The 26,005-nt window shown below is 48.0% G+C and overlaps 1 protein-coding gene across 5 annotated transcripts; it reads right to left on the reverse strand.

Annotated features, from left to right (window-relative positions):
- Positions 1-14,307: 14,307 nt before the first annotated feature.
- AKR1A1 (aldo-keto reductase family 1 member A1) lies at positions 14,308-24,916 on the reverse strand. Of its 5 annotated transcripts, none has more exons than XM_044301669.1 (9): positions 24,857-24,916; positions 19,969-20,071; positions 17,529-17,648; positions 17,299-17,450; positions 16,279-16,474; positions 15,974-16,173; positions 15,262-15,334; positions 14,835-14,921; positions 14,308-14,484 (listed from the first exon to the last, which is right to left on the reverse strand). In XM_044301669.1, the coding sequence occupies exons 2-9, from the start codon at positions 20,056-20,058 to the stop codon at positions 14,419-14,421; spliced, it is 984 nt and encodes a 327-aa protein (XP_044157604.1). In that variant the 5' UTR covers positions 20,059-20,071; positions 24,857-24,916; the 3' UTR covers positions 14,308-14,418. The 5 variants fall into 5 exon arrangements, with proteins under 5 accessions (XP_044157604.1, XP_044157606.1, XP_044157605.1 ...); XM_044301671.1 differs by having other exon boundaries at positions 24,849-24,905; XM_044301670.1 differs by having other exon boundaries at positions 24,841-24,896.
- Positions 24,917-26,005: the final 1,089 nt, after the last annotated feature.

A 26,005-nucleotide genomic window follows, 5' to 3' on the forward strand; every position in this document is an offset into this window, starting at 1 on the left:
TCTTTACGGACTGGACAGTGCGCTGTTATGTCGCTCCTTCTGCTGCAGGCTCAGCTCGTCACTACAGCCCTGCCGTGCTGTACACTGTCCTGCGTGTGCGCTCTGACCGGTAATGTCCCCTGTGCTATGTCCTCGTCACCTGTGTCTCCATGATCTTAGTGGCCTTGGCAGCAGCTGCCTGACACTGGGGGCTACAGCTGAGTCTTCTGTCAGCTAAAACTCCTTTTCCATGTCCGCTTTAGGCCTCTTGCACACCGCTGTATGGCTTTTTCAGTATTTTGCGGTCCGTTTTTCACAGATCCGTTTTTCGTTTCAGTAGCGTTTGCACTTCTGTTCCATTTTTCCGTTTGGTTCTTGTTGGTGATCCGTTTTTTGCGGATCGAAAACGGAAGCATACAATAATGTTTAAACAGTAAGTACATGAAAAAATTGAGCTGGGCATAAAATTTTAAATAGATGGTTCCGCAAAAAACAGAACGGATACAGAAGACATACGGCTGCATTCTGGGGTTTTTTGCGGACACATTGACTTGAATGGAGCCACGGATCGTTATTTAATAATAGGACATGTTCTATGTTATAACGAAAACGGAAGGAATACGGAATACCTTCTGTTTTTTTTGCAGGATCCAATGAAATGAATGGTTCTGTATATGGAACACAAAAAAACTGAACGTAAATGAAAAAAAAAAAAAACGTTTGTGTGCAAGAGGCCTTACCCAGAGTTTTCCCACTTAGTATCTACTGGTGGACGGGGGTGTACAGAGGGCTCATAGGGCCCCACAGCTAAAGTGTGGGCCCCTAGTTTTCCAGTATGCATGCTACAATAACTCTCAGGCAACACAAAGCTCAACGCCCCAGATTTCTGACAAATGTAATAAAAAACCTCAGCACCTCCCCCAACGACAGACAGGGCTCGGAATTGTGGCCCAGAATAATGAAAAGAACAAACTAATGACTGAAAAGCTGGAAAATAATTTGACTATAGGGACCTGTTATACTGAGGTGTGTTACTACAGGTACAGTGGATATAAAAAAGTCTACACACCCCTGTATGTGTCCTCTATATATACAGTGGATATAAAAAGTCTACACGCCCCTGTATGTGTCCTCTATATATACAGTGGATATAAAAAGTCTACACACCCCTGTATGTGTCCTCTATATATACAGTGGATATAAAAAGTCTAAACACCCCTGTATGTGTCCTCTATATATACAGTGGATTTAAAAAGTCTACACACCCCTGTATGTGTCCTCTATATATACAGTGGATATAAAAAGTCTGTTAAAATGTCAGGGGCTTTCTCCACCTTTAATGTGACCTATAAACTGTACAACTCAATGGAAAAACAAACTGAAATCTTTTCGGTGGAGGGAAGAAAACAAAAAATAATAATAATGCGGTTGCATAAGTGTGCACACCCTCTTATAACGAGGATGTAGCTGTGTTCAGAATGAAGCAATCACATTCAGAATCCTGTTAGATAGCAATCAGCATACACCGGCCATCATGTAAGGGGCCTCTGATTAACCCCTAATAGAGCGCAGCTGCTCTAGTTGGTCTTTTCTGGAATGTTCTTAGTCGCGTCCCACAGCAGAAGCCATGGTCCACAGAGAGCTTCCAGAGCATCAGAGGATCTCATTGTTAGAAGGTATCAGTCAGGAGAAGAGGACAAAAGAATTTCCAAGGCATTAGATCTACCATGGGACACAGTGGAGACCGTCATCATCAAGTGGAGGAAATATGTCCCAACAGTGGCATCACCGCGAACTGGACGTCCCTCCAAAACTGATGAAAAGACAAGGAGAAAACTGGTCCGGGAGGCGACCAAGAGGCCTACAGCAACATTACAGGAGCTGCAGGAACATCTGAAATATCAAGACTACCAAGGCATTCTGGAGCAAAATGTGCTTCCCAGTGTCAGAAAGCTTGGTCTCAGCCGCAGGTCATGGGTCCTCCAATGGGATAATGACCCAGGGTCGACCAGAGAAGCTGCGTGCACAAGCTCAGCGTCATATCCAGAGGCTGTATGAGTGCTGCCAGCATTGCTGCAGAGGTTACAGGGGGGGGGGGTCAGCCTGTCAGTGCTCAGCGTCATATCCAGAGGTTGTATGAGTGGGGGGTCAGCCTGTCAGTCATCCACATCTGTTTTTGTCTTTTATTATATTCTGGCTTTTGCCTAAAGGGACAGTAAATGTTTTTTTGTTTTTAGTTATATATGATGCTTTTTGATAATAATTAAATGTAAATGTAGTGGTGCTATAATGTGGACCCCAGGCCTCTCTATGTCCTGCAGGCTGGCGCTGTGGCAGCATACGGTTGGCCAGGCAGCAGAAAACCTCTGGGGCTGTCATTGTGCTCTGGAACTTTTCCCTTCATAGCCCTGCAGACCGCAATTCTCTCGTATTTTGTAATCTTATTTATATATACTTATCTTGTTCTTTTCAGTAGTATGATTAAGTGGTGAAAAATATTAGTGTCCCCCCATTTTTGACAGTGATCACCCCCTATATATTGTTCCTAGAGTCTCCACTGCTGGTGCTGGAGGGGTTAACTTCTTGGCTAGGTGTGTTCTGGGTTTGGCCTCATGGCTCTTCTTAACCACTTCAGCCCCACTAGGTGAAACCCCCTTCATGACCAGGCCACTTTTTACACTTCGGCACTACACTCCTTTCACCGTTTATCGCTCGGTCATGCAACTTACCACCCAAATGAATTTTACCTCCTTTTCTTCTCACTAATGGAGCTTTCATTTGGTGTTATTGCTGCTGACATTTTTACTTTTTTTGTTATTAATCAAAATGTAACGATTTTTTTGCAAAAAAATGACATTTTTCACTTTCAGCTGTGAAATTTTGCAAAAAAAAACGACATCCATATATAAATTTTTCGCTAAATTTATAGTTCTACATGTCTTTGATAAAAAAAAATGTTTGGGCAAAAAAAAAAAATGGTTTGGGTAAAAGTTATAGCATTTACAAACTATGGTACAAAAATGTGAATTTCCGCTTTTTGAAACAGCTCTGACTTTCTGAGCACCTGTCATGTTTCCTGAGGTTCTACAATGCCCAAACAGTATGGGCTGTTTCACACGAGCGGATGCCGTGCGTCGCATCCGCTCCGTGAAAGACAGCCAAAACCCGATGCAGACTTCAGAGGCACGGAGCATTATCAGTCATGTTAATGCTCCGTGCCTCTGAAGTCTGCATCGGGTTTTGGCTGTCTTTCACGGAGCGGATGTGACGCACGGCATCCGCTCGTGTGAAACAGCCCTATAACTACCCCACAAATGACCCCATTTCGGAAAGTAGACACCCTAAGGTATTCGCTGATGGGCATAGTGAGTTCATAGAACTTTTTATTTTTTGTCACAAGTTAGCGGAAAATGATGATGATTTTTATTTTATTTATTTTTTTTTCTTACAAAGTCTCATATTCCACTAACTTGCGACAAAAAATAAAAATTTTTAGGAACTCACCATGCCCCTCACAGAATACCTTGGGGTGTCTTCTTTCCAAAATGGGGTCACTTGTGGCGTAGTTATACTGCCCTGGCAATTTAGGGGCCCAAATGTGTGAGAAGAACTTTGCAATCAAAATGTGTAAGAAATGACCGGTGAAATCCGAAAGGTGCACTTTGGAATATGCGCCCCTTTGCCCACCTTGGCAGCAAAAAAGTGTCACACATGTGGTATCGCCGTACTCAGGAGAAGTTGGGGAATGTGTTTTGGGGTGTCATTTTACATATACCCATGCTGGGTGAGAGAAATATCTTGGCAAAAGACAACTTTTCCCATTTTTTTTATACAAAGTTGGCATTTGACCAAGATATTTTTCTCACCCAGCATGGGTATATGTAAAATGACACCCCAAAACACATTCCCCAACTTCTCCTGAGTACGGCGATACCAGATGTGTCACACTTTTTTGCTGCCAAGGTGGGCAAAGGGGCACATATTCCAAAGTGCACCTTTCGGATTTTGCAGGGCATTTTTTACACATTTTGATTGCAAGGTACTTCTCATACATTTGGGCCCCTAAATTGCCAGGGCAGTATAACTACCCCACAAGTGACCCCATTTTGGAAAGAAGACACCCTAAGGTATTCCGTGAGGGGCACTGCGAGTTCCTAGAATTTTATTTTTTTGTCACTGCGGTGGGGCGGGCGTGGGTGTACGCACGTGTGGGCGACCGATCAGGCCTGATCGGGCAAACACTGCGTTTTGGGTGGAGGGCGAACTAAAGTGACACTAGTACAATTATAGATCTGACCGTGATCAGTTTTGATCACTTCCAGATACTATAAAAGTACAAATGCTGATTAGCGATACGCTAATCAGCGAATAACGGACTGCGGTGCGGTGGGCTGGGCGCTAACCGATCCCTAAACTACCTAACCAAGGGGCCTAAACTATACTGAAACCTAACAGTCAATACCAGTGAAAAAAAAAAGTGACAGTTTGCACTGATCACTTTTTTCCTTTCACTAGTGATTGACAGGGGGGGATAAAAGGGGTGATCAAAGGGTTAATTGGGGTGATCTGGGGGCTAAATGTGGTGTGGTGGGTACTCACAGTAATGCTGTGCTCCTCTGCTCCTCTGCTGGAACCAACCGACCAAAAGAAGGAGCAGAGGAGCACAGCAGCCATATAACCCCATCATATTTACTAATATGTGGGGTTATATGGCTGCTGATTGGTTTTTTTGAAAATCAGCAGCCTGCCAGCCAATGATCGTGGCCGGCAGGCTGCTGACGAAATACTCTGCAGTGAAATGCCGGCCCGCGATGCGCATGCGCGGGCCGGCTGTGACGTAATCTCGCGTCTCGCGAGAGGACGCGCCGATGCGTCCAGGAGGAACTAATCAACCACCTCCCGGACGCATCGGTGCGTACAGCGGTCGGGAGGTGGTTAATGTGGTGTTGTGAGCAGAGGTCAGTAGTTCTCCAGTCTTGGTGTGTGCTGGGGCTATGCTCCTACCCTGGATATTTTTTTCCCTTCCTTCCCTTTTATATGTTTGGTGAGGGTTTATGTGCAGGGTGTGTTATGTCTAGTGTTGTGTTCCATGGCTGGTCTGTTTAGGTGCTTACGGTCCTGTATGGTTGCTAGACATTCCCCTGTCTGTCTGTGCCTTCGGTGAGAGGGCCCCTGGGTTCCCTGGAGGGGGAACCACAAGTCAGTGAGCAGCTCTGCCTGGGGCCGTTATGCATTTGGTCCGCATGTGGGTCCAGATAGTCTTGGTGCTGGTGTTCCACCCTGTTGCTGCGGCAGGTAAGTTCTTGTTGTTCCGGTGTGTTGTCGTATCACTGGGTTCTTACCTGCCGACCCAGTTGCTGCTCACTGTTTACCCTTACCTTTGCTGCTTGGCATTTGAGACTCCTGTTCATCCACGTTCTGGAGGAACAGGTTGTCTCTAGCTCCTAACCTTTTATTCAGGGATTATCAGGGCGACTTAGGGTCCTAGGTTCCTGTGTATGAGCCCACCTACCATCTGGGTCTGCTCATACAGTTAGGAGTCAGGGCCAGGAAGAGGACAGCCTTAGGAGGTAACCTGCTCCCTTTTCCTGGTTTCCAGGATTAGCTGCTTCCCCGTTTTCCCACGTTATACGGTGGGGAGTTTTCCCCCACTTTCCCACCGTGACAGCCTCAGCGTCATATCCAGAGGTTGTATAAGTGCTGCCAGCATTACTGCAGAGGTTACAGGGGTGGGGGTCCGCCTGCCAGTGCTCAGCGTCATATCCAGAGGTTGTATAAGTGCTGCCAGCATTGCTGCAGAGGTTACAGGGGTGGGGGTCCGCCTGCCAGTGCTCAGCTTCATATCCAGAGGTTGTATAAGTGCTGCCAGCATTGCTGCAGAGGTTACAGGGGTGGGGGGTCATCCTGTTAGTGTTCACACCATACTCCGCATCACATCGGTCACCATGGCTGTCGCCCCAGAAGGAGCCTCTGCTACTGGGGTTAAATGAGTGCTGCCGGCTGTGGGGAGCTCCAGGTCAGTGAGGGAACCATGAATGCCGCCATGTCCTGTGATATACTGAAGCAGAGCATGATCCCCTCTCTTCTGGGCCACAGGACAGTATTCCAATATGATAACGTCCCCAAACACCTCCAAGACAACCACTGCCTTGTAAAAAAAACCTGAGGGTAAAAGTGCTGGACTGACCAAGCATGTCTACAGACCTAAACCCTATTGTGGGGCCTCCTCAAACAGAAGGTGGAGGAGCGTCAAGTCTCTAACATCCACCAGATCCGTAATGTCATCATGGAGGAGGAAGAGGATTCCAGTGGAAACCTGTGAAGCTCTAGTGACCTCCATGTCCAAGAGAGATAAGGCCGTGCTGAGAAATAATGGTGGCCACACAAGATACAGACACTTTGGGCACAATTTGGCCATTTTCACTTAGGCCTCTTGCACACTGCCGTGTTTCACAGCCGTGTGCAGGCCGTGGAACCGCGGCCTGGATCCATCCTGAGAGCAGGAGCGCACGGCGTCACTGGTTGCTATGACGACGTGCGCTCCCTGCTGCCGGCACAGTACAGTAATACACTGGTAGAGATCATACCAGTGTATCACTGTATTGCGGCGGCAGCAGGGAGCGCACGGCGTCATAGCAACCAGTGACGCCGTGCGCTCCAGCTCTCAGGAGGGATCCAGGCCGCGGTTCCACGGCCCGCACACGGCTGTGAAACACGGCCGTGTGCAGGGGGCCTTAGGGGTGTCCTCCCTTTTGTTGCCAGCGGTTTAGACATTAATGGCTGTGTGTTATTTTGAAGGCACGCCCAATTTACACTGTTATATGAGCTGTACACTGACTATTTTACATTGTATCAAATCTTCAAATTTTCCCAAGAAAAGATGGAAGAAAATATTTACAAAAATGTGAGATACTGTATATACAGTACACTGTCGTCAATAGTGTGTGTGTGTGTGTGTGTGTATATATATATATATATTATATATAGAGAGAGAGAGTCACCTCATTAGTAAATAGTCTTCCTGTGTGTAATGTCTTCTCAGTTCTCAGTATAAGGGTCCATTCACACGTCCGTTTTTTCTTTCCTGATCTGTTCCGTTTTTTCAGGAACAGATCAGGACCAGATCTGGACCCATTCATTTTCAATGGGTCCTGGAAAAAAATCGGACAGCACAATGTGTGCTGTCCGTTTCCGTTGTTCCGTTCCGCATGTCCGTTTAAATATAAAACATGTCCTATTCTTGTCCTGAAAAATCGGATCCTGGTACAATACAAAGTCAATGGATCCGCAAAAAACGGATGACATTCGGATGTCATTCCGTATGTCATCCGTTTTTTGCGGATTCCGTTCCTGGAAACACATAACAAATTTTTTTTTTTTTTTTTTTTTCCAAAGAAATCCAAACAACTTTATTTGATTATTGAAATGTATACATGTTCCCGTTTTTTTCGGATCCGCAAAAAACGGATGACATACGGAAACATTTTCAGGAACAACGGATCCGCAAAAAACGGACCGTTTTTCAGGATGAAAAAAAACAGGACGTGTGAATGGACCCTAACTCTATCTGTTCTGCCTCAGAGATTTGTTAAAGAACATAAGTGACCAAACAGCATAATAAAAACCAAGAAACACACCGGACAGGTCAGGGATAAAGTTGTGGAGAAGAGTAAAGCTTTGGACATCTCACGGGGCACTGTTCAATCCATCATCTGAAAATGGAAGTAGTATGGCACAACTGCAAACTTCCTAAGACATGGCCGTCCACCTAAACTGACAGCCCGGGCAAGAAGGGCACTAATCAGAGAAACAGCCAGAATGCCCTTGGTCACGGTGGAGGAGCTGCAGAGATCCAGGTGGCAAAATCTGTCCATAGGACAACTATTAGTCGTCTTCTCCACAAATCTGGCCTTTATGGAAGAGTGGCAAGAAGAAAGATATTTTTGAAAGCAGCCATAAGAAGTCCCGTCTGCTGTTTGCCACAAACCATGTCGGGGACACAGCAAACATGTGAAAGAAGGGGCTCTGGTCAGAGGAGACCAAAGGTGAACTTTTTGGCCTAAATGCAAAACGCTATGTGTTGTGGAAAACTAACCTTGACCATCCCCACTGTGAGACATGGCGGTGGCTGCACCATGCTGGGGGAGGCTCTTCTTCAGCAGGGACAGGGAAGCCGGTCAGAGGTGATGGGAATATGTATAAATACAGGGCAGGCCTGGAGGAAAACCTGGTAGAGGCTGCAAAAGACTTGACACCCTCAAGCAAGAGGGTAAGACACAGAAAGAAATTTCTGAACGAATAGGCTGTTCCCAGAGTGCTGTATCAAGGCGCCTCTGTGGGAAGGAAAAAGTGTGGCAGAAAACGCTGCACAACGAGAAGAGGTGACCGGACCCTGAGGAAGATTGTGGAGAAGGACCGATTCCAGACCTTGGGGGACCTGCGGAAGCAGTGGACTGAGTCTGGAGTAGAAACATCCAGAGCCACCGTGTACAGGCGTGTGCAGGAAATGGGCTACAGGTGCCGCATCCCCCAGAAACAGCGGCAGAAGCGCCTGACCTGGGCTACAGAGAAGCAGCACTGGACTGTTGCATGTCATTTGGAAATCAAGCTGCCAGAGTCTGGAGGAAGACTGGGGAGAGGGAAATGCCAAAATGCCTGAAGTCCAGTGTCAAGTACCCACAGTCAGTGATGGTCTGGGGGGCCATGTCAGCTGCTGGTGTTGGTCCACTGTGTTTTATCAAGGGCAGGAGATTTTGGAGCACTTCATGCTTCCATCTGCTGAAAAGCTTTATGGAGATGAAGATGTCATTTTTCAGCACGACCTGGCACCTGCTCACAGTGCCAAAACCACTGGTAAATGGTTTACTGACCATGGTATTACTGTGCTCAATTGGCCTGCCAACTCTCCTGACCTGAACCCCATAGAGAATCTGTGGGATATTGGGAAGAGAAAGTTGAGAGACGCAAGACCCAACACTCTGGATGAGCTTAAGGCCGCTATCGAAGCATCCTGGGCCTCCATAACACCTCAGCAGTGCCACAGGCTGATTGCCTCCATGCCACGCCGCATTGAAGCCTCCTGGGCCTCCATAACACCTCAGCAGTGCCACAGGCTGATTGCCTCCATGCCACGCCGCATTGAAGCAGTCATTTCTGCAAAAGGATTCCCGACCAAGTATTGAGTGCATAACTGAACATAATTATTTGAAGGTTGACTTTTTTTTGTATTAAAAACACTTTTCTTTTATTGGTCGGATGAAATATGCTAATTTTTTTATAGGAATTTGGGTTTTCATGAGCTGTATGCCAAAATCATCAATATTAAAACAATAAAAGGCTTGAACTACTTCAGTTGGTGTGTAATGAATCTAAAATATATGAAAGTCTAATGTTTATCAGTACATTACAGAAAATAATGAACTTTATCACAATATGCAAATTTTTTTAGAAGTACCTGTATACATACACATGGTATCCTGTCCTCTGTAGTGTGGGTATATATATTATATATTCTGTTGTGCTTTTTTCATAAGTGTATAAAACATAAATATCCTAGTTCTAGTGGATTTGATTATTTTACCTATGAGAGGCCATATTGTTATATTCATCACTTTGTATGTATTTTGAAGATGGCCTAGAGAGAGTTCATGGGAAGGGCACTGTTCAGATGATTTTTTTTCTCACGGATGTACCAGTCTGAAAAGAGGCCTTCTTGTCTCTATATTAATTTATGGCTGAGATAAGAAGCTCTAGAAGCAGCTGGTGTTAATTAACTCTACAGTTTAGGCTACTTTCACACTCACGTTTTGTGTGGATCCGTCATGGACGGATCCGTTAGATAATACAACCGTCTGCATCTGTTCAGAACAGATCAGTTTGTATTCTCTTTAACATAGCCAAAACAGATCCGTTTTCTATTGCGCCATATTGTGTCAGTGAAAACGGATCCGTCCCCATTGACTTACATTGTGTGCCAGGACATATATTCCTCTTATATGATGAAGACAGTTTGGGTATGGACTTTGTTAAAGAGTATCTGTAAAGACGTGGTGTTTTCACTCACAATCACTCACCCGTTGGTGTAGCAGAGGAGACACAGATATCTCTGTGAGAAAACAAGCTCATCATTTTATTATCTGTAACATAAATTTAACCATGTGAGAAACATTCAAAGGGGGTGCCTAGGAATCTGTCCTTAATTGGCAAGAAGTGTCAGAATTAGTCCCTCTAGCTTGGATTTAGGTTCTAGATGTCAAATGTATAGAATGCAAGATGAAGTCAGACTTACGTAGTTAACTCTTTATAGTATAATGCTAATAGCTTTTACAACAGTGCCACCTAGGTATGAGTAGGTGACATTAAAACAGGAGCAGAAGTGCATTCTGGGTGATGTAGTGACATCACCACCCTCATCACATGTACACGCCTATCCGGCAGTGATTGGAAAGCTCAAAACTAGGTAGGTGTGTCTAACTGATAAGTTTGTGATCATAAACCTGTTGTGGAAATTTTATTATGCGGACATTTAAGATGTGTGTGTGTTTTTATAGATTGTCAGCTGTCTCCCTGTGTCAGATTTAACCGAAGAACGCTCTAGCAGAGGGTACTTGGGTTGAATCGTGACCAGTGGTAAAACTGTCAGTATGAAAACCTTCTCATGGGCTTGGAGACGCGTTCTCAGTGTGTAGGGGGGCGTTTGCCTGTTTGTGAGCACTAAGTGCAATGCACTGGGCTTCTTCCCTTCAAATGTCTATACACATTAGAGAAGTGAAGACTGCATAATGAGAGATACATATTATACCTCTGCTGCGGCTTCGCTATCCCTTTCTGGATACATATCTGCCTTGTCGGTATACTCGTACCATATGCTGACAATAGCCGTAGCAATGTCTTGCAGATAACCTCAAACCTATAAAGAACCAGTACAATGATCTTCACTAGATACTGGTCACTTTGAGCAATATTGAATGGGGTCCATGCTGACAGTGATGGGGGATGGGCGGCCACCTGGCTGATCAGGCAATGGACATGACTCATCCTTCCTTATACAGGGATGGGGTGTGTGCATTGCACTGTTCGGCCATGTTGATGCCCTCCCCTGTCCTTTGACATGTACCTGAACTATCTCATCTTCCTGTGTCATCACTTCCTGTATCCTTGTCACATGAAGTCAGTGGTCGGGGGACTGGCCCGCCCCTTTCTATTGTTACTGTGACTAAATAAAAGCTGAGCAGACTGTGGAGGAGGGGGAGATGCGCAGCAAGAACTCAGGATGGTAACACCCGTGTCTGACTGCGGTTGAGGGATTTGCCTTTCCTTGCACAAAACCTGATGCGAGTGGATTTCTACTATTAATATTTCTACAACAAACCACACACACATGAGGGAAGGTAACCACCAACAAGAAAGAGAGACCCCAGGAGCAAAATCCTGATGACCAGAACGTACCTTAGAGCCGACTTCCCTTAGTCCCTGCACTCCATCTGTATTCTCAGTAATGTATAACTTTGTTTCATGTAGTATTAATATAAATTAATTAACCGGCTATTTAGCAAACGCCCCGCTGTTGGCGGATGTATAGTTGTTAAAATTGCTACATCAATATTGTTAATATTCAGCAAAAATGCATATTGCTGAATAAAAGACCTAAATATCTATTTCAGAGGTAAATGATTGGAATAATTTCATTCCATAGTCAATACCAGACTTGATATGTTATAATGCTACCCACTATCCGAGATTTCTCATAGTTGTGTGCAGAGCAAGGGTTCGTATCTTTTATATCTAAAATTGTGGTCCAGACGGATTGTATTATATTCTTATAGCTGAGAGGTACTGTGTATACTCTGCTATTTGTTTTGTGCCATCTTGTGGCGGATTTTGGGTACTACATTTTACTAACTATTATTGGTCTTATATTCATTTGTATATAAATGATTGTATAATAAAATCATTAATATTTTTTCATGAGATGCTTGTACCTTGTTTAACTGATTGCACAATATAATTAAATAACCGATCAAACTTTTTTTGGAGGTGTCATATGTCCACCTAGGAGGATCAAAAAAATAAAAATAAAAAATAAAGAGCCAAAGATAAATCATTTCAGAACTTTTCCCACCTTTCCCACAGATTGGATTCAGGTCTGGGCCATTCCAAAACTTTCATCTTCTTCTAGTGAAGCCATTCCTTGGATGAATTGGATGGATGCTTTGGGTCGTTGCCATGCTGGAAGATGAAGTTCCTCTTCATGTCCAGCTTTCTAGCAGAAGCCGGAAGGTTTTGGGCCAATATTGATCGGTATTTGGAACTGTTCAGAATTCCCTCCAGTTTAACTAAGGCCCCGGTTCCAGCTGAAGAAGAGCAGCCCCTTGGCATGATGCTGCCCCCACCATGCTTCACTGTGGGGTTGGGTTTCCTCTGGTGATGGGCAGTGTTGTTTTTGCACCAAACATATCTTTTGTAATTATGGCCAAAAAGTTCCACCGTGGTCTCATCAGACCATAACACCTTTCCCCACATGCTTTTAGGAGACTTCAGATGTGTTTCTGCAGAATGTCGCCCGGCTTGGATGTTTCTCTTGGTAAGAAGAGGCTTTCGTCTTGCCACTCTACCCCATAACCCAGACATATGAAGAATACAGGAGATAGTTGTCACATGGACCACACGGCCAGGACTGGCCAGATATTCCTGCAGCTCCTGTAATGTTGCTGTAGGCCTCTTGGTCGCCTCCCAGACCAGTTTTCTTCTCGTCTTTCCATCAGTTTTGGAGGGACGTCCAGTTCTTGGTGATGTCACTGTTGTGCCATATTTCCTCCACTTGATGATGACGGTCTCCACTGTGTTCCATGGTAGATCTAATGCCTTAGACATTCTCTTGTCCCCTTCTCCTGACTGATACCTTCTAACAATGAGATCCCTCTGATGCTTTGGAAGCTCTCTGTGGACCGTGGCTTCTGCTGTGGGATGCGACTAAGAAAATGTCAGGAAAGACCAACTAGAGCAGCTGAACTTTATCTGGGGTTAATCAGAGGCCCTCTACATGACGGCCGGTGTACGCTGACTCCTATCTAACAGGATTGTGAATGTGATTGCTTAATTCTGAACACAGCTACATCCCCAGTTATAAGAGGGTGTGCACACTTATGCAACCACATTATTTATTTCTTCCCTCCACCTAAAAGATTTCAGTTTGTTTTTCCATTGAGTTGTACAGTTTATAGGTCACATTAAAGGTGGAGAAAGTTCTGAAACGATTTCTCTTTGTCGCTCTTTTTTTTTACATCACAGAAACCTGACATATTAACAGGGGCGTGTAGACTTTATATCCACTGTAAATATATACACAGTATCCTGTCCTCTGTAGTATATAGACTGTTACTGCACATAGTTTAGAATTGTCAGTAACAGATGTTCACTGTAGGATTCCTCTACAAGGATGGGGCCCAATACCTGCAGTACCCCACTAGTAACGGTGAACCCCTCCAATACTGCGTACCTCCTCCGAGACGCTGATCAGGTGAGTGAGCCCAGACCGGTGCCGATACGGTGTTCTACAGATCACTGCGCCTCCTTCAGTTTACTCCCATTGGAGGTTGTACTTACCAGACGGTAGGTGCTCACTTTTTGACCTTGTTTGGAATCTTGGGGGACCCTCTCATTATAGTCCTTATATATTAGAAATAAGGGTCTGTCTGTTACATTACCAAATGGGCTTCTCAGAAATCTAATATTGAGGGTCTATCCTTGGGATAAGTCATCAATATCAGATCAGTGGGGTCCAACTCCTGGGGCCCCCCACCGATCAGCTGTAGGATGGGGCAGCGGCCCTCCCTGAGCCCTTAGGCTCCTTCCTAGGTCAGAGTTCATCGGTCACATGGCCTAGACGCAGCTCAGTCCCATTCATGACTAGCGCTAAGCTGCAATACCAAGCACAGCCACTATAGAATGGACGGCGCTGTGTAAGCTCAGAACAGACCGCGGCACTAACTAGAGCTCTGGTGAGCACAGCGGCTTCTTCAAACAGCTTATCTGCGGGCGGGGGCGAGGATAGCCTCCACCGATCTAATGCTGATGACCCATCCCGGGGAAAAGGACATCATTATCACATTCCTGGATAACCCCTTTAACTCCCCTACCCCTCAGGGGTGAATGCGTCCGGGGCAGTTGATTTCAGCTTTCACTTAATGGAGAATTTAATTTGCATTTCACTTTCCCAAGTGAGAAGAAGTTTTTTTTTTTCCCATTGTTGACCAGTGGACCCATGAAGAGCGGACATACTGGCTCTGCCTATACGCCAATATAAAAGAAATGACGTGGCCACAAAGATTTCTCCACAAACCCTGAAGATTTTTTATCAAGCACTAGACACAAGGCAATATGGCGGCTGCATAGGAGGCGGAGTCTGGCGATGCGACCGGAGACTTCAGGCGATGCCACTTAGTAGGGGTCATTAAAGGGGTACATGGGGTGTCCAGCATCCCGCGGAACGGGCTTTCCATCGACCTGCAAAGAAACAGCGGCAGTGATTATGGAGATAAGCATGGTGGTCACTGCGGCGGAGGACCCGCGTATCGGCAGTGGAGGTTGGGGCTGCAGCCACTCTAACTTTAGGGAATTGCATTGTGAGCGATTGTCTGATGCATTAGATCCAATCCTATATTGGACAGGTCTGGAATTTGTACATGGGGGGGGCGCCCAATTACATTGGGGAATTTCTCTTCATGCGATTCTCTTCACTACGTGATGAACCTTTCTACACATCACGTCTCTCCTGTCCTCATCACCGCGTGACTCTGTTGTGATAAGATGGCGGAGTCAGCCCAGTGTCCCCCCCGAACCCCTCAGCGACTCACAGTGATTATGGGGACGATGTATCTCCAGTTCTTGTTCAGGGCTCCGATCTGCGTCATCTCGTCCTCGGTCAGGCAGAAGTCAAAGACCTGGGCAGGAGACAAGAGAAGCCATGACAGAGGAGTCCACACATCTGCTCCAGGCAGGACAGAGATGGTGATCTGGATGTCGGACAATTACTGGGACCCCTTACAGGAACCGCTGATATAGCGCCTGCGCAGCGGGAGACCGGTCACTGAGGTGACATGTGAGATCGGCAGCCGGAGTGTAGTTTTATTGACCCACATATAGTCGAGTACTGGGCAACCTGTGCTTCTCCAGCTCCTGCATAACTACAACTCCTAGTATGCTCAGTTGCAGTACTTGCTGGGAGTTGTAGTTTTACAGGCGCTGGAGACACAAGTCATAATCACTCAGATCTGTCCTCACCTGAAGATTCTGCAGGATCCGGGAAGGGGTGACGCTTTTAGGGATGGTTACGACTCTCCTCTGCACCTGCCACCTGTAAGAGTAAAGAGTCAGGCATCGATGGCGCAATGTGCCCACAAACATGGCGGCCACGCAGCAGAAATAAGACTCTGTACCAGATAGGAGCTGGCGTACACTCGGACTCAGATGTAAACCTGGTGAGCCACGGAGGCTCCGCACCGCCACCTGTTCTCTCAAAAGTGACGAGAGAGGGAAAAAGTGGCAAATTATGGGGCCAATATGGCACGCCCAAGAATGTAGGACTTTTTAAACCACAAAAGTGGCGTAAAAGCCTTAGTAAATCTCCTCCATAGTATACACTGTGAGCCCCAGCTGACGCATTTCAGTCTTGAGCCGCATTCATTAAGGGACTCTCCCTCCCCTTGACCTTCAGACAGATCCCCGATCAACTGCAGATAACGGCGCAGTTTAGGCTTTTAGTCGTCAATAAGGACTGAAATGCGCCGGCTTCCATTATAGGATTTACGGTAGATGTCCTGTGTGCCGACCCCTCTGTCCTGCTGCATGTCTGCTGAGGGGTCAGGCAGGGGCCACTTACAGTTTACCACTGGAAGCCTCCATAGATGATGAGAAGCAGGCATTGGAGGACAACAGCAGCCATTATAGACTATGAGTAATCGCCACCTGACGCGTTTCTTCACCCGCCGTGTACCTGAGAAGGATCTGGGCCTCGGACTTGGAGTGCTTCTTTGCCATCTCCAGGATGCAGGGCTCCTCCAGCAGAACGGGATCCTCAGGTTTCCTCCAGCTGCGATCCGGAGATCCAAGCGGGCTGTAACCGGTAACAACAAGACCATTCTTGTGGCAGTGCGCGATGAGCTCGTTCTGTGCCAGGTATGGGTGACACTCCACCTGCACACAAGAGGCGACTACATGAGGTGAGGGCCACACACAAGACAATGGTCCTTCCTGCTGGACCACCACCCGGGGCCACACCAGACCTCCCAGGGCTCATACCTGCAGCACGGCTGGCTTCACCACAGAGATGCTCAGGACGTCATCAATCTGCCTCTTGTTGAAGTTGGACAGACCGATGGCCTTGGTCAGACCCTTCTCCACCAGCTTCTCCATGGCCTTCCAGGTGTCCTTGTAGTCGGTGTAGTCGTACTGCAGGGAGCCGTCCGGGTTCTGTGGAAAGATGTCATCTCCTCTCCTGAAGCAAAGAAGAGGATGACGAGGATTAAAGGATCCGGCTACAGGAGCCGCAGCACCCCCCTACAAATATAGGGGCCAGCCAGCCATCCTCCACCCCTAGCCCATCCATCCAGCCAGCCAGCCATCCTCCACCCCTAGCCCATCCAGCCAGCCAGCCATCCTCCACCCTAGCCCATCCAGCCTCCACCCCTAGCCCATCCAGCCTCCACCCCTAGCCCATCCAGCCTCCACCCCTAGCCCATCCAGCCTCCACCCCTAGCCCAGCCAGCCAGCCAGCCATCCTCCACCCCTAGCCCATCCAGCCAGCCATCCTCCACCCCTAGCCCATCCAGCCAGCCAGCCATCCTCCACCCCTAGCCCAGCCATCCAGCCTCCACCCCTAGCCCATCCAGCCAGCCATCCAGCCTCCACCCCTAGCCCATCCAGCCTCCACCCCTAGCCCATCCAGCCAGCCTCCACCCCTAGCCGATCCAGCCTCCACCCCTAGCCCATCCAGCCAGCCCATCCAGCCTCCACCCCTAGCCCATCCAGCCTCCACCCCTAGCCCATCCAGCTAGCCCATCCAGCCTCCACCCCTAGCCCAGCCAGACTCCACCCCTAGCCCATCCAGACTCCACCCCTAGCCCATCCAGACTCCACCCCTAGCCCATCCAGACTCCACCCCTAGCCCATCCAGACTCCACCCCTAGCCCATCCAGACTCCACCCCTAGCCCATCCAGACTCCACCCCTAGCCCATCCAGACTCCACCCCTAGCCCATCCAGACTCCACCCCTAGCCCATCCAGCCAGCCACTGTTTGTGTCCCTCTGAAACAAACTCACTTGAAGGCATACGGCCAGTGCATGAGGTAGAGGTCTAGATAGTCGAGCTGCAGATCTTTCAGGGTCTTTTTCAGCGCCCCCTCCACATCCTCCGGGTGATGCACGTTATTCCACAGCTTGGAGGTGACAAATATGTCTTCTCTTTTCAACCCCTGCAAACACCAGCCTTTTCATTATTATCTACTTCAGAAATAATAAAATGTCAGAGACCTGTGAACCCCAGACTTTACCTGATCAGAGGAGAGACTCTCTTTAATGGCTTCTCCCACTTCTGTCTCGTTTCCATACACAGAGGCGCAGTCTATGTGGCGATATCCGACCCCAAGTGCGTATTTCACTGCACTTTTAACCTGTCAGCAAAAAAGTCGGTGACATGTCAGTGACAAACACGGATAGCCTCTTCTGGAGATCTGCATGCTGCTGAATACAAGCTGCTGTCCAGCACTGGAGCTCCTCGCCATCATGGAGCTGCTTGTGGCGATCTGTAAGGAGCATGATGCATGGTGCTCTGGGGCCGGTGCTGCAGTTAGTGTATCTCACCAGCAGGTGGCGCTGAGGTATCGCCGCTCATCTTCAGAGCGATTGCAGATATGGAACAGCTACTCATTACCATGACATAACGGGAGAACGCGACACAAAAACTAAGAACTGGACTGAAGTGTCCTCGGGTTTTCTCCAATTTCTGAATCTAAAGTTTTTCTCTGCCTAAAAACGCAGATCGGTCACCAAAACCACGCGGGAATAATGGGAGCCACAGGCATCAGTTCAGTGAACGAGGAAAACTGCACTTTTTAACATATTACCATTTCTGACAGTTAATTGTAAATACTTTGCTTTACATCTCTGCCACTGTTTTTGAGTTACATCACATCTTATACTCCAGTCCCAGCCAAAGCTGCAGTTATAATTCTGCAGGTCCCTTTCAGTTACAGGATGTAACTCAGGATCAGTACAGGATCAGTAATGTATGTACACAGTGACTGCACCAGCAGAATAGTGAGTGCAGCTCTGGAGTATAATACAGGATGTAACTCAAGATCAGTACAGGATAAGTAATGTAATGTATGTACACAGTGACTGCACCAGCAGAATAGTGAGTGCAGCTCTGGAGTATAATACAGGATGGAACTCAGGATCAGTACAGGATAAGTAATGTATGTACACAGTGACTGCACCAGCAGAATAGTGAGTGCAGCTCTGGAGTATAATACAGGATGTAACTCAGGATCAGTACAGGATAAGTAATGTATGTACACAGTGACTGCACCAGCAGAATACTGAGTGCAGCTCTGGAGTATAATACAGGATGTAACTCAAGATCAGTACAGGATAAGTAATGTAATGTATGTACACAGTGACTGCACCAGCAGAATAGTGAGTGCAGCTCTGGAGTATAATACAGGATGGAACTCAGGATCAGTACAGGATAAGTAATGTATGTACACAGTGACTGCACCAGCAGAATAGTGAGTGCAGCTCTGGAGTATAATACAGGATGTAACTCAAGATCAGTACAGGATAAGTAATGTAATGTATGTACACAGTGACTGCACCAGCAGAATAGTGAGTGCAGCTCTGGAGTATAATACAGGATGGAACTCAGGATCAGTACAGGATAAGTAATGTATGTACACAGTGACTGCACCAGCAGAATAGTGAGTGCAGCTCTGGAGTATAATACAGGATGTAACTCAGGATCAGTACAGGATAAGTAATGTATGTACACAGTGACTGCACCAGCAGAATACTGAGTGCAGCTCTGGAGTATAATACAGGATGTAACTCAAGATCAGTACAGGATAAGTAATGTAATGTATGTACACAGTGACTGCACCAGCAGAATAGTGAGTGCAGCTCTGGAGTATAATACAGGATGTAACTCAGGATCAGTACAGGATAAGTAATGGATGTATACAGTGACTGCACCAGCAGAATAGTGAGTGCAGCTCTGGAGTATAATACAGGATAAGTAATGCATGTACACAGTGTTGCTGCTGTTTATGGAGATTTATTCTTTGTCCTGTAAGTGATAAATAAATAAGAAGAATGAGCCCCGTTTGTAGTTTGCAGCTCATTTGCTCTACAGAAGAGTAAGTGGCTTGTTTTTGTGTAGCCCCTCTATGACGACGGGGCCCCCCATCACTGTAATGAGCAGATGTGGCCCTCTGTGTCATTAGTAAGAGATATAATGAGGGGCTTTATGTTGGATCTTATTCCTGTATTTACTGATCGCCATTGTGCGCGCTCTACGGTGCCGCCACCTTTCCCCCGGGGCTATTGTGTCACTGATCTGCGCTCTGTATGTGGAGCCGCCATCTGCAGCCTCTGATCCGGGGACAGAATCACTTATCCCGAGATCAAAGCGAGAGGCTGATAGAATCGCACTGCGCCAAAGAGCAAATACGACCAAAGCGACAGCCAGCTGGAGAGAGCTTCCCTACAGTCACACGCCTTAGGGAGATACAAGCCGGGCGTTTCTGGTCATCACCCAGCTTTCCTAGAGTCCAGAGCGTCAGCTGCAGTGATATCGGCTGCCCCACAGGCAGTAGAGTTCCCATTCAGGGCCCTAGGAAAGCTGGGCGACAACATGGAAGGACATGCATGGAGCCTGACCGCTCACAGACATAAGCAGCAATGCAGGACATGGTGGACAGAGACATGCGCCCTCACCTGGCCAGGTGCACTCTTCCAGGTGCCAAGTCCGATGATCGGCATCTCCTGCCCAGTGTGCAAGGTCTCGTGTAGAACCGCCGTCGCCATGTTCACCTTCAAACTGCAGAAAAGAAAGAAGGCAAAGAAACGGACATCAAGAAGACGATCAGACAGACCTCCGTGCAGGCCCCTGGGAAAGCTGGGTGAAATGCAATATAGCATTAGAGTGCACACAGGGGCAGTCACCCAGCGCTCTGCACTCTGTATCTGAAGGTTTGTCCAGATATTGGGGGGCAGACGACCGATGGCTGCGCAGATTCATGCCTTGAGGATAGCGGAGTGTGGCCGCAGAGGAGGACAGTGGTGGACACCCAGCTTTCCTGGGAGCAGATATTAACTAGAAGATGACAATCACTATTTGACAACATGACAGGAGGCTCGAGGACCTGAACCCCCAAATGACTAAACCTGCACTGCAGTGATGTACAGAAGGGGTTAATGATCCTGTATACAAATCACATGAGCGACCAGATCTCACCCGTCACTTCACATTACACTGAGCCGTGACTCACCCGACGCCCTGCGGAGCCCGCTGTCAGATAAACCGGAGGGTGGCACCTGAACCGCGATACAAAGCCAAGAACGGGGCAGGGTCTGTCTGCCGTCCATTATATGTGCTATTACATACAGTGCACTGCTCCCTGGTATCAGCCACTTCAGTCTGGGGTGACAGGACTTATAGGAACCTCCCGGCCCCCCGTGATTACATCTCCAGTGCCGAGAACCTTCCATATGTGACAGATATCAGCCGCTCCTCTTATAACGCTCTAGTACTGATATAAGGTGTGTGCTGTGGGGTTACTGGCCCTTTAAAATGAAGCTTGGCATCAGCAACTAGCTCAATAAAGGACTACATCTCCCATCATGCCCTGCAGGCTGCAGTCTATAGTTGCACAATATCCATTAGGCCACAAGTTCCCTGTTCCTTTCTCAGTTTTGCTCATTCTTTGGAGATGAGGATGATGGGGGAGGTGCTCCAGAGGGACCATCACACCCACTATGTATTATAAAGCTCTAACAGAAACCCATAAAGCCTACCTTGTTATGCAGATCTACAGCTTCTTCATTCATAAACAGAATGCCAGAACTACAGTGAAGACTGACAGTGTATAGGCCACTCAGGGCCCGTGGAAAGCCGGGTGCCCTGAGGTTGCAGTAACCAGATCCTTAACAGTGGGGGAGGGGTACTGGTGAGGGGTGTGCCACTGCCAGTGTGTACTGGGACATGTTGGCATCGTAATAGCAGGGACTATACACACAGGCCTGGGCTTGCCTGGCACAGGTGGGTGACACGAGGTAACGTGGACAATGGCCGACACCCCAGCTGTAGCCGGAGCCATGAGCCTGGTAGGTCATAATATAAAGGGACGTCCTTGTGTTTATGGACGGGGGACCCCAAAGGCAGGACACACAGCAAACACTGTCAGCGCAGGGTCACCATCCTCACCTCCTGTACGGAAGAGAAGGGGGATAACCCTCATCAGAGCCTTCCTGTCCAGAGATTGGGGGAGGGGTGGTTTAGCGTGAGGAGGGAGGGGCCCCTTCATTATGTGATGCTTCCTGAAAATATCGCACTGAGCTGGATAACAGCAAAGGGTTAAATTCAGCAAAACTTTAAAAAAGAAATCCACAGAAAAACAACATCCTGTTTCCCGGAAAATATCAGAAGCGAGTCAGCAAAAACCACTGCCTGCACTCTGCCCCAAAACTGCTGACAGCTGCCACTGCTAAGGCTGCATGTACACGACCATATGTGTGTTGCAGTCCACAAAGTGCGGATCCGGAAAAACAAACAAAAGAAAAAACAAAAACGTATGACATCCTTTTTTTTTTGCGGATCCATTTTGCGGATCCACGTTCCGTAGGGCATTGTTACAATGGATCCGCAAAAAAAAAAGGATGTCATACGTTTTTTTGTTTTTTTCTTTTGTTTGTTTTTCCGGATCCGCACTTTGTGGACTGCAACATACATATGGTCGTGTATATGGTCCGGACATACTGATGCGGACAGCACACAGTGTGCCGTCCGCATTTTTTTGCAGACCCACTGAAATAATCCGCAAAAAAAATGTATATGGTCTGGACATACTGATGCGGACAGCACACAGTGTGCCGTCCGCATTTTTTTGCAGACCCACTGAAATAATCCGCAAAAAAAAAGGATGTCATACGTTTTTTGTTTTTGTTTTTTCTTTTGTTTGTTTTTCCGGATCCGCACTTTGTGGACTGCAACACACATATGGTTGTGTATATGGTCCGGACATACTGATGCGGACAGCACACAGTGTGCCGTCCGCATTTTTTTGCAGACCCACTGAAATAATGGGTCTGTATCCCATCTGCAAAAAACAAACCAAAATAAAATAAAAACACGGACCGGAAACAAACAACGTTCGTGTGCATGTAGCCTTACTAGTGAGTGCAGCTCTGGAGTATAATACAGAATGTAACTCAGGATCAGTACAGGATAAGTAATGTATGTACACAGTGACTGCACCAGCAGAATAGTGAGTGCAGCTCTGGAGTATAATACAGGATGTAACTCAGGATCAGTACAGGATAAGTAATGTATGTACACAGTGACTGCACCAGCAGAATAGTGAGTGCAGCTCTGGAGTATTATACAGGATGTAACTCAGGATCAGTACAGGATAAGTAATGTATGTACACAGTGACTGCACCAGCAGATTAGTGAGTGCAGCTCTGGGGTATAATACAGGATAAGTAACGTATGTACACAGTGACTGCACCAGCAGAATAGTGAGTGCAGCTCTGGAGTATTATACAGGATGTAACGCAGGATCAGTAATGTATGTACACAGTGACTGCACCAGCAGAATAGTGAGTGCAGCTCTGGAGTATAATACAGGATGTAACGCAGGGTCCTCGGTGGGGGGAGCGTTGACTCAATCTGCTGATCCTGAATTCTGTGATGTGGACAATATTCAGAGTCATCACCTCTAAAATAATTATTAACCTCTCCGGGACATAACGAGCAAAGTCTCATCTAGGGGACAGGAAAGTTACTGGGTATAGGAAAGCTGAGCTGGTACACATGGCATTAAGAGGTTGCGGTGCGGGGAAGGAAGGGGGGGGGGAGCGGTGTCACATGACACGGGGCGATTCTATAGAGATGTCCCCTGACCATTAGAGCCTATAAGAAATTAGGGCACCGATATGGGGTGATGAGTGCCCCGAAGACTGGTCTCCATTACTCCCGTTTGTAAGCAGGACTGACCCCAGGGGCAGACAGGGGACCCCAATAATAGACTGGGGGTGCCCCCTACCACTGGTCTCTCTGTACTATAAAAGTGTCAGGGGTTTATAAGAAACATTAGGCCTCGGAGCAGCCTGACTGAGAAGCGGCCATGTTACCCACAGCAACCAATCACAGCGCAGCTTTCATCTTCCCAAAGCAGGTTAGACAATGAAAGCTGAGTTCTGATTGGTTGCTATGGGTGACGTGTCAGGCAGGAGGATCCCTCAGCACCCAGGCTGTAGATGTGGCCCCGGCCATGACTGCCCTGTACACGGCCCCGGAGCCACCGATTACCGCAGACCCCAGCACCGCTGTGACAGGAGCCGTGTTCTTCTGGTGTCAGCCAGTTCTGCTCCTCGTCTGGTCCCTGTCACAGGACATCGCTGCAGCCCCAGAATACGAAGAATGTCAATATTAGACATGAGGGACCCCCAAATACTGGGGGCCCCTATATGTCAAATGTAAGATTTCAGCCCCCAGAGCCAATAGAAGAGCAGGAAGAGAGTATCAATGAGGTGAGACCCCCAAACTAACAGCACCCCAGCACGACTTCCCAAATACTGCAGACACCCAAATATCTGTGCCCCCCCATCCTTACATTACAGGTTGTCAGAGACCCCCCCCCCCCCCATCCTTACCTTACAGGTTGTCAGAGACCCCCCCCACCTTCCGGCCCCCAATCCTTACATTACAGGTTGTCAGAGACCTCCCCCCCCATCGTACAGTTACATACCTCCCCCCCCCATCCTTACATTACAGGTTGTCAGAGACCTCCCCCCCCATCCTTACATTACAGGTTGTCAGAGACCTCCCCCCCCCCCCCATCCTTACATTACAGGTTGTCAGAGACCTCCCCCACCATCCTTACATTACAGGTTGTCAGAGACCTCCCCCCCCATCCTTACATTACAGGTTGTCAGAGACCTCCCCCCCCATCCTTACATTACAGGTTGTCAGAGACCTCCCCCCCCATCCTTACATTACAGGTTGTCAGAGACCTCCCCCCCCCCCATCCTTACATTACAGGTTGTCAGAGACCTCCCCCCCATCCTTACATTACAGGTTGTCAGAGACCCCCCCCCCCCATCCTTACATTACAGGTTGTCAGAGACCCCCCCCCCCCCATCCTTACATTACAGGTTGTCAGAGACCTCCCCCCCATCCTTACATTACAGGTTGTCAGAGACCCCCCCCCCCCCCCATCCTTACATTACAGGTTGTCAGAGACCCCCCCCCCCCCCTCATCAGCTACATCTACAGGTCGTCAGAGACCTCCCCCCATCCTTACATTACAGGTTGTCAGAGACCTCCCCCCATCCTTACATTACAAGTTGTCAGAGCTCTCTTACTGTCTCCAATCTCAATTCTGAAGCCGGAAGATCCTGAAAACCCTTCACCCCGCAAACAGGTGGCCCCAAAACCTGTGCGGACACCCGGCAGCGAGGACCGTACACAGGGCTGCAGCCCCGCACTGCCCCGCTGCGGACCGGAGCCCCGCACTCCCCCCGCTGTGGAGCGGAGCCCCGCACTCCCCCTGCCGTGCACCGGAGCCCCGCACTCCCCGCACTCACCCGCTCACCCGCTCACCCGGTGTTCCGCTTCCGCCGCTCGGCTGCAGTGTGTGCCCGCTCCAGGGAAGAGGTATGTAAAGCACGGAGGGTGTGGAGGGGGAGGGGGACCCGAAACGGCACCTAATATGTTACATTGTAACCGCCAGTAACCCCTGCCTGCCCGGGGCCCCGCCACACCCTCTGCATGCTCTGCGAGGAACTACAAGCCCCAGCATGTCCTGCCTGTGCTCTTTTACATCTGCCACTTTCTCCCCTTTTGAGGTTTGTTTGTTTTCCTGACATTTTGGGTTTTCATTTTTTTCCTGTGTGTAACCCTTCACATTGGGTCATGTCCATTCTATCAGATTTGGCGTATTCGCGGTGAGACGTATCTTTCATCAGTGTGCTGTCCGTTTTTCCGTGTGCCCGAGCCCGATCCGCATGTCTCAGCGCAGGTCGTATTCCTGCGGATGAGAATCGCCATTTCTATTGACTGAGTGAGAAAAGAATGAACACGAAGGATCCCCAGAACCATTGTGTACAAACAGAAAAACGGACACGGCCGCGTGCACCAGGCCTGAAACCGTAAAACGTCTTCTCCATCTTGTTTAATAAAATACTAAATAACCAATGTGTCTGAGCGCAGAACTCGGCGCAGAACTCGGCCTGGACACAATGTATACACATAAGACCACAGCGTAATACATCACAGATAACGCAATGAAACATAAAGCCGCTTGATTCGCCGCTGTGTCCGGTCGCAGCCCCCCTGTATCTCGCACCTGATGCTGAGGCTGCAGTCGGTGTCCTGTCTCTAATGTCACCGGTTCATCTGATCCGGACTCCGACGTCTCTGGTGAATAAACAGCTCTTGTGTCTCAGAACTAATTCCGCTTCCACGCGACTCCCGGGGGCAGCGGAGCGGACACCTTCTTGGAGCTATTAGTTGTCAATATCCACAGTCCGAGAAGATACAAGTGAGGGACATGGACACGTGGGGTCACTGTGGGGAGAGATACATGGAGGAAAAATAATAATAAATTACTAATAGGAGTTTACTATAAACCACCTAATATACCAGAGTCCACAGAAAATCTACTACTAAACGAGACAGACGAGGCGGCAAATCATAATGAGGTGGTTATTATGGGGGAACTCCGCAGATATAGACTGGGAAACTGAGACC

This window comes from Bufo gargarizans, chromosome 7 (assembly GCF_014858855.1).
Source record: "Bufo gargarizans isolate SCDJY-AF-19 chromosome 7, ASM1485885v1, whole genome shotgun sequence".
Lineage (NCBI taxonomy): Eukaryota > Metazoa > Chordata > Amphibia > Anura > Bufonidae > Bufo > Bufo gargarizans.

What these genes read in the sequence shown, in the direction of transcription:
- AKR1A1 (XM_044301669.1), bottom strand. Translation starts at nt 20,058, where the DNA reads ATGGCGACGGCGGTTCTACACGAGACCTTGCACACTGGGCAGGAGATG. An exon ending in GGAAGAGTGCACCTGGCCAG is followed by an intron (nt 17,649 to 19,968) that starts GTGAGGGCGCAT and finishes TTTTGCTGACAG; the next exon opens with GTTAAAAGTGCAGTGAAATA. An exon ending in GAGGCCCAGATCCTTCTCAG is followed by an intron (nt 15,335 to 15,973) that starts GTACACGGCGGG and finishes TTACTCTTACAG; the next exon opens with GTGGCAGGTGCAGAGGAGAG.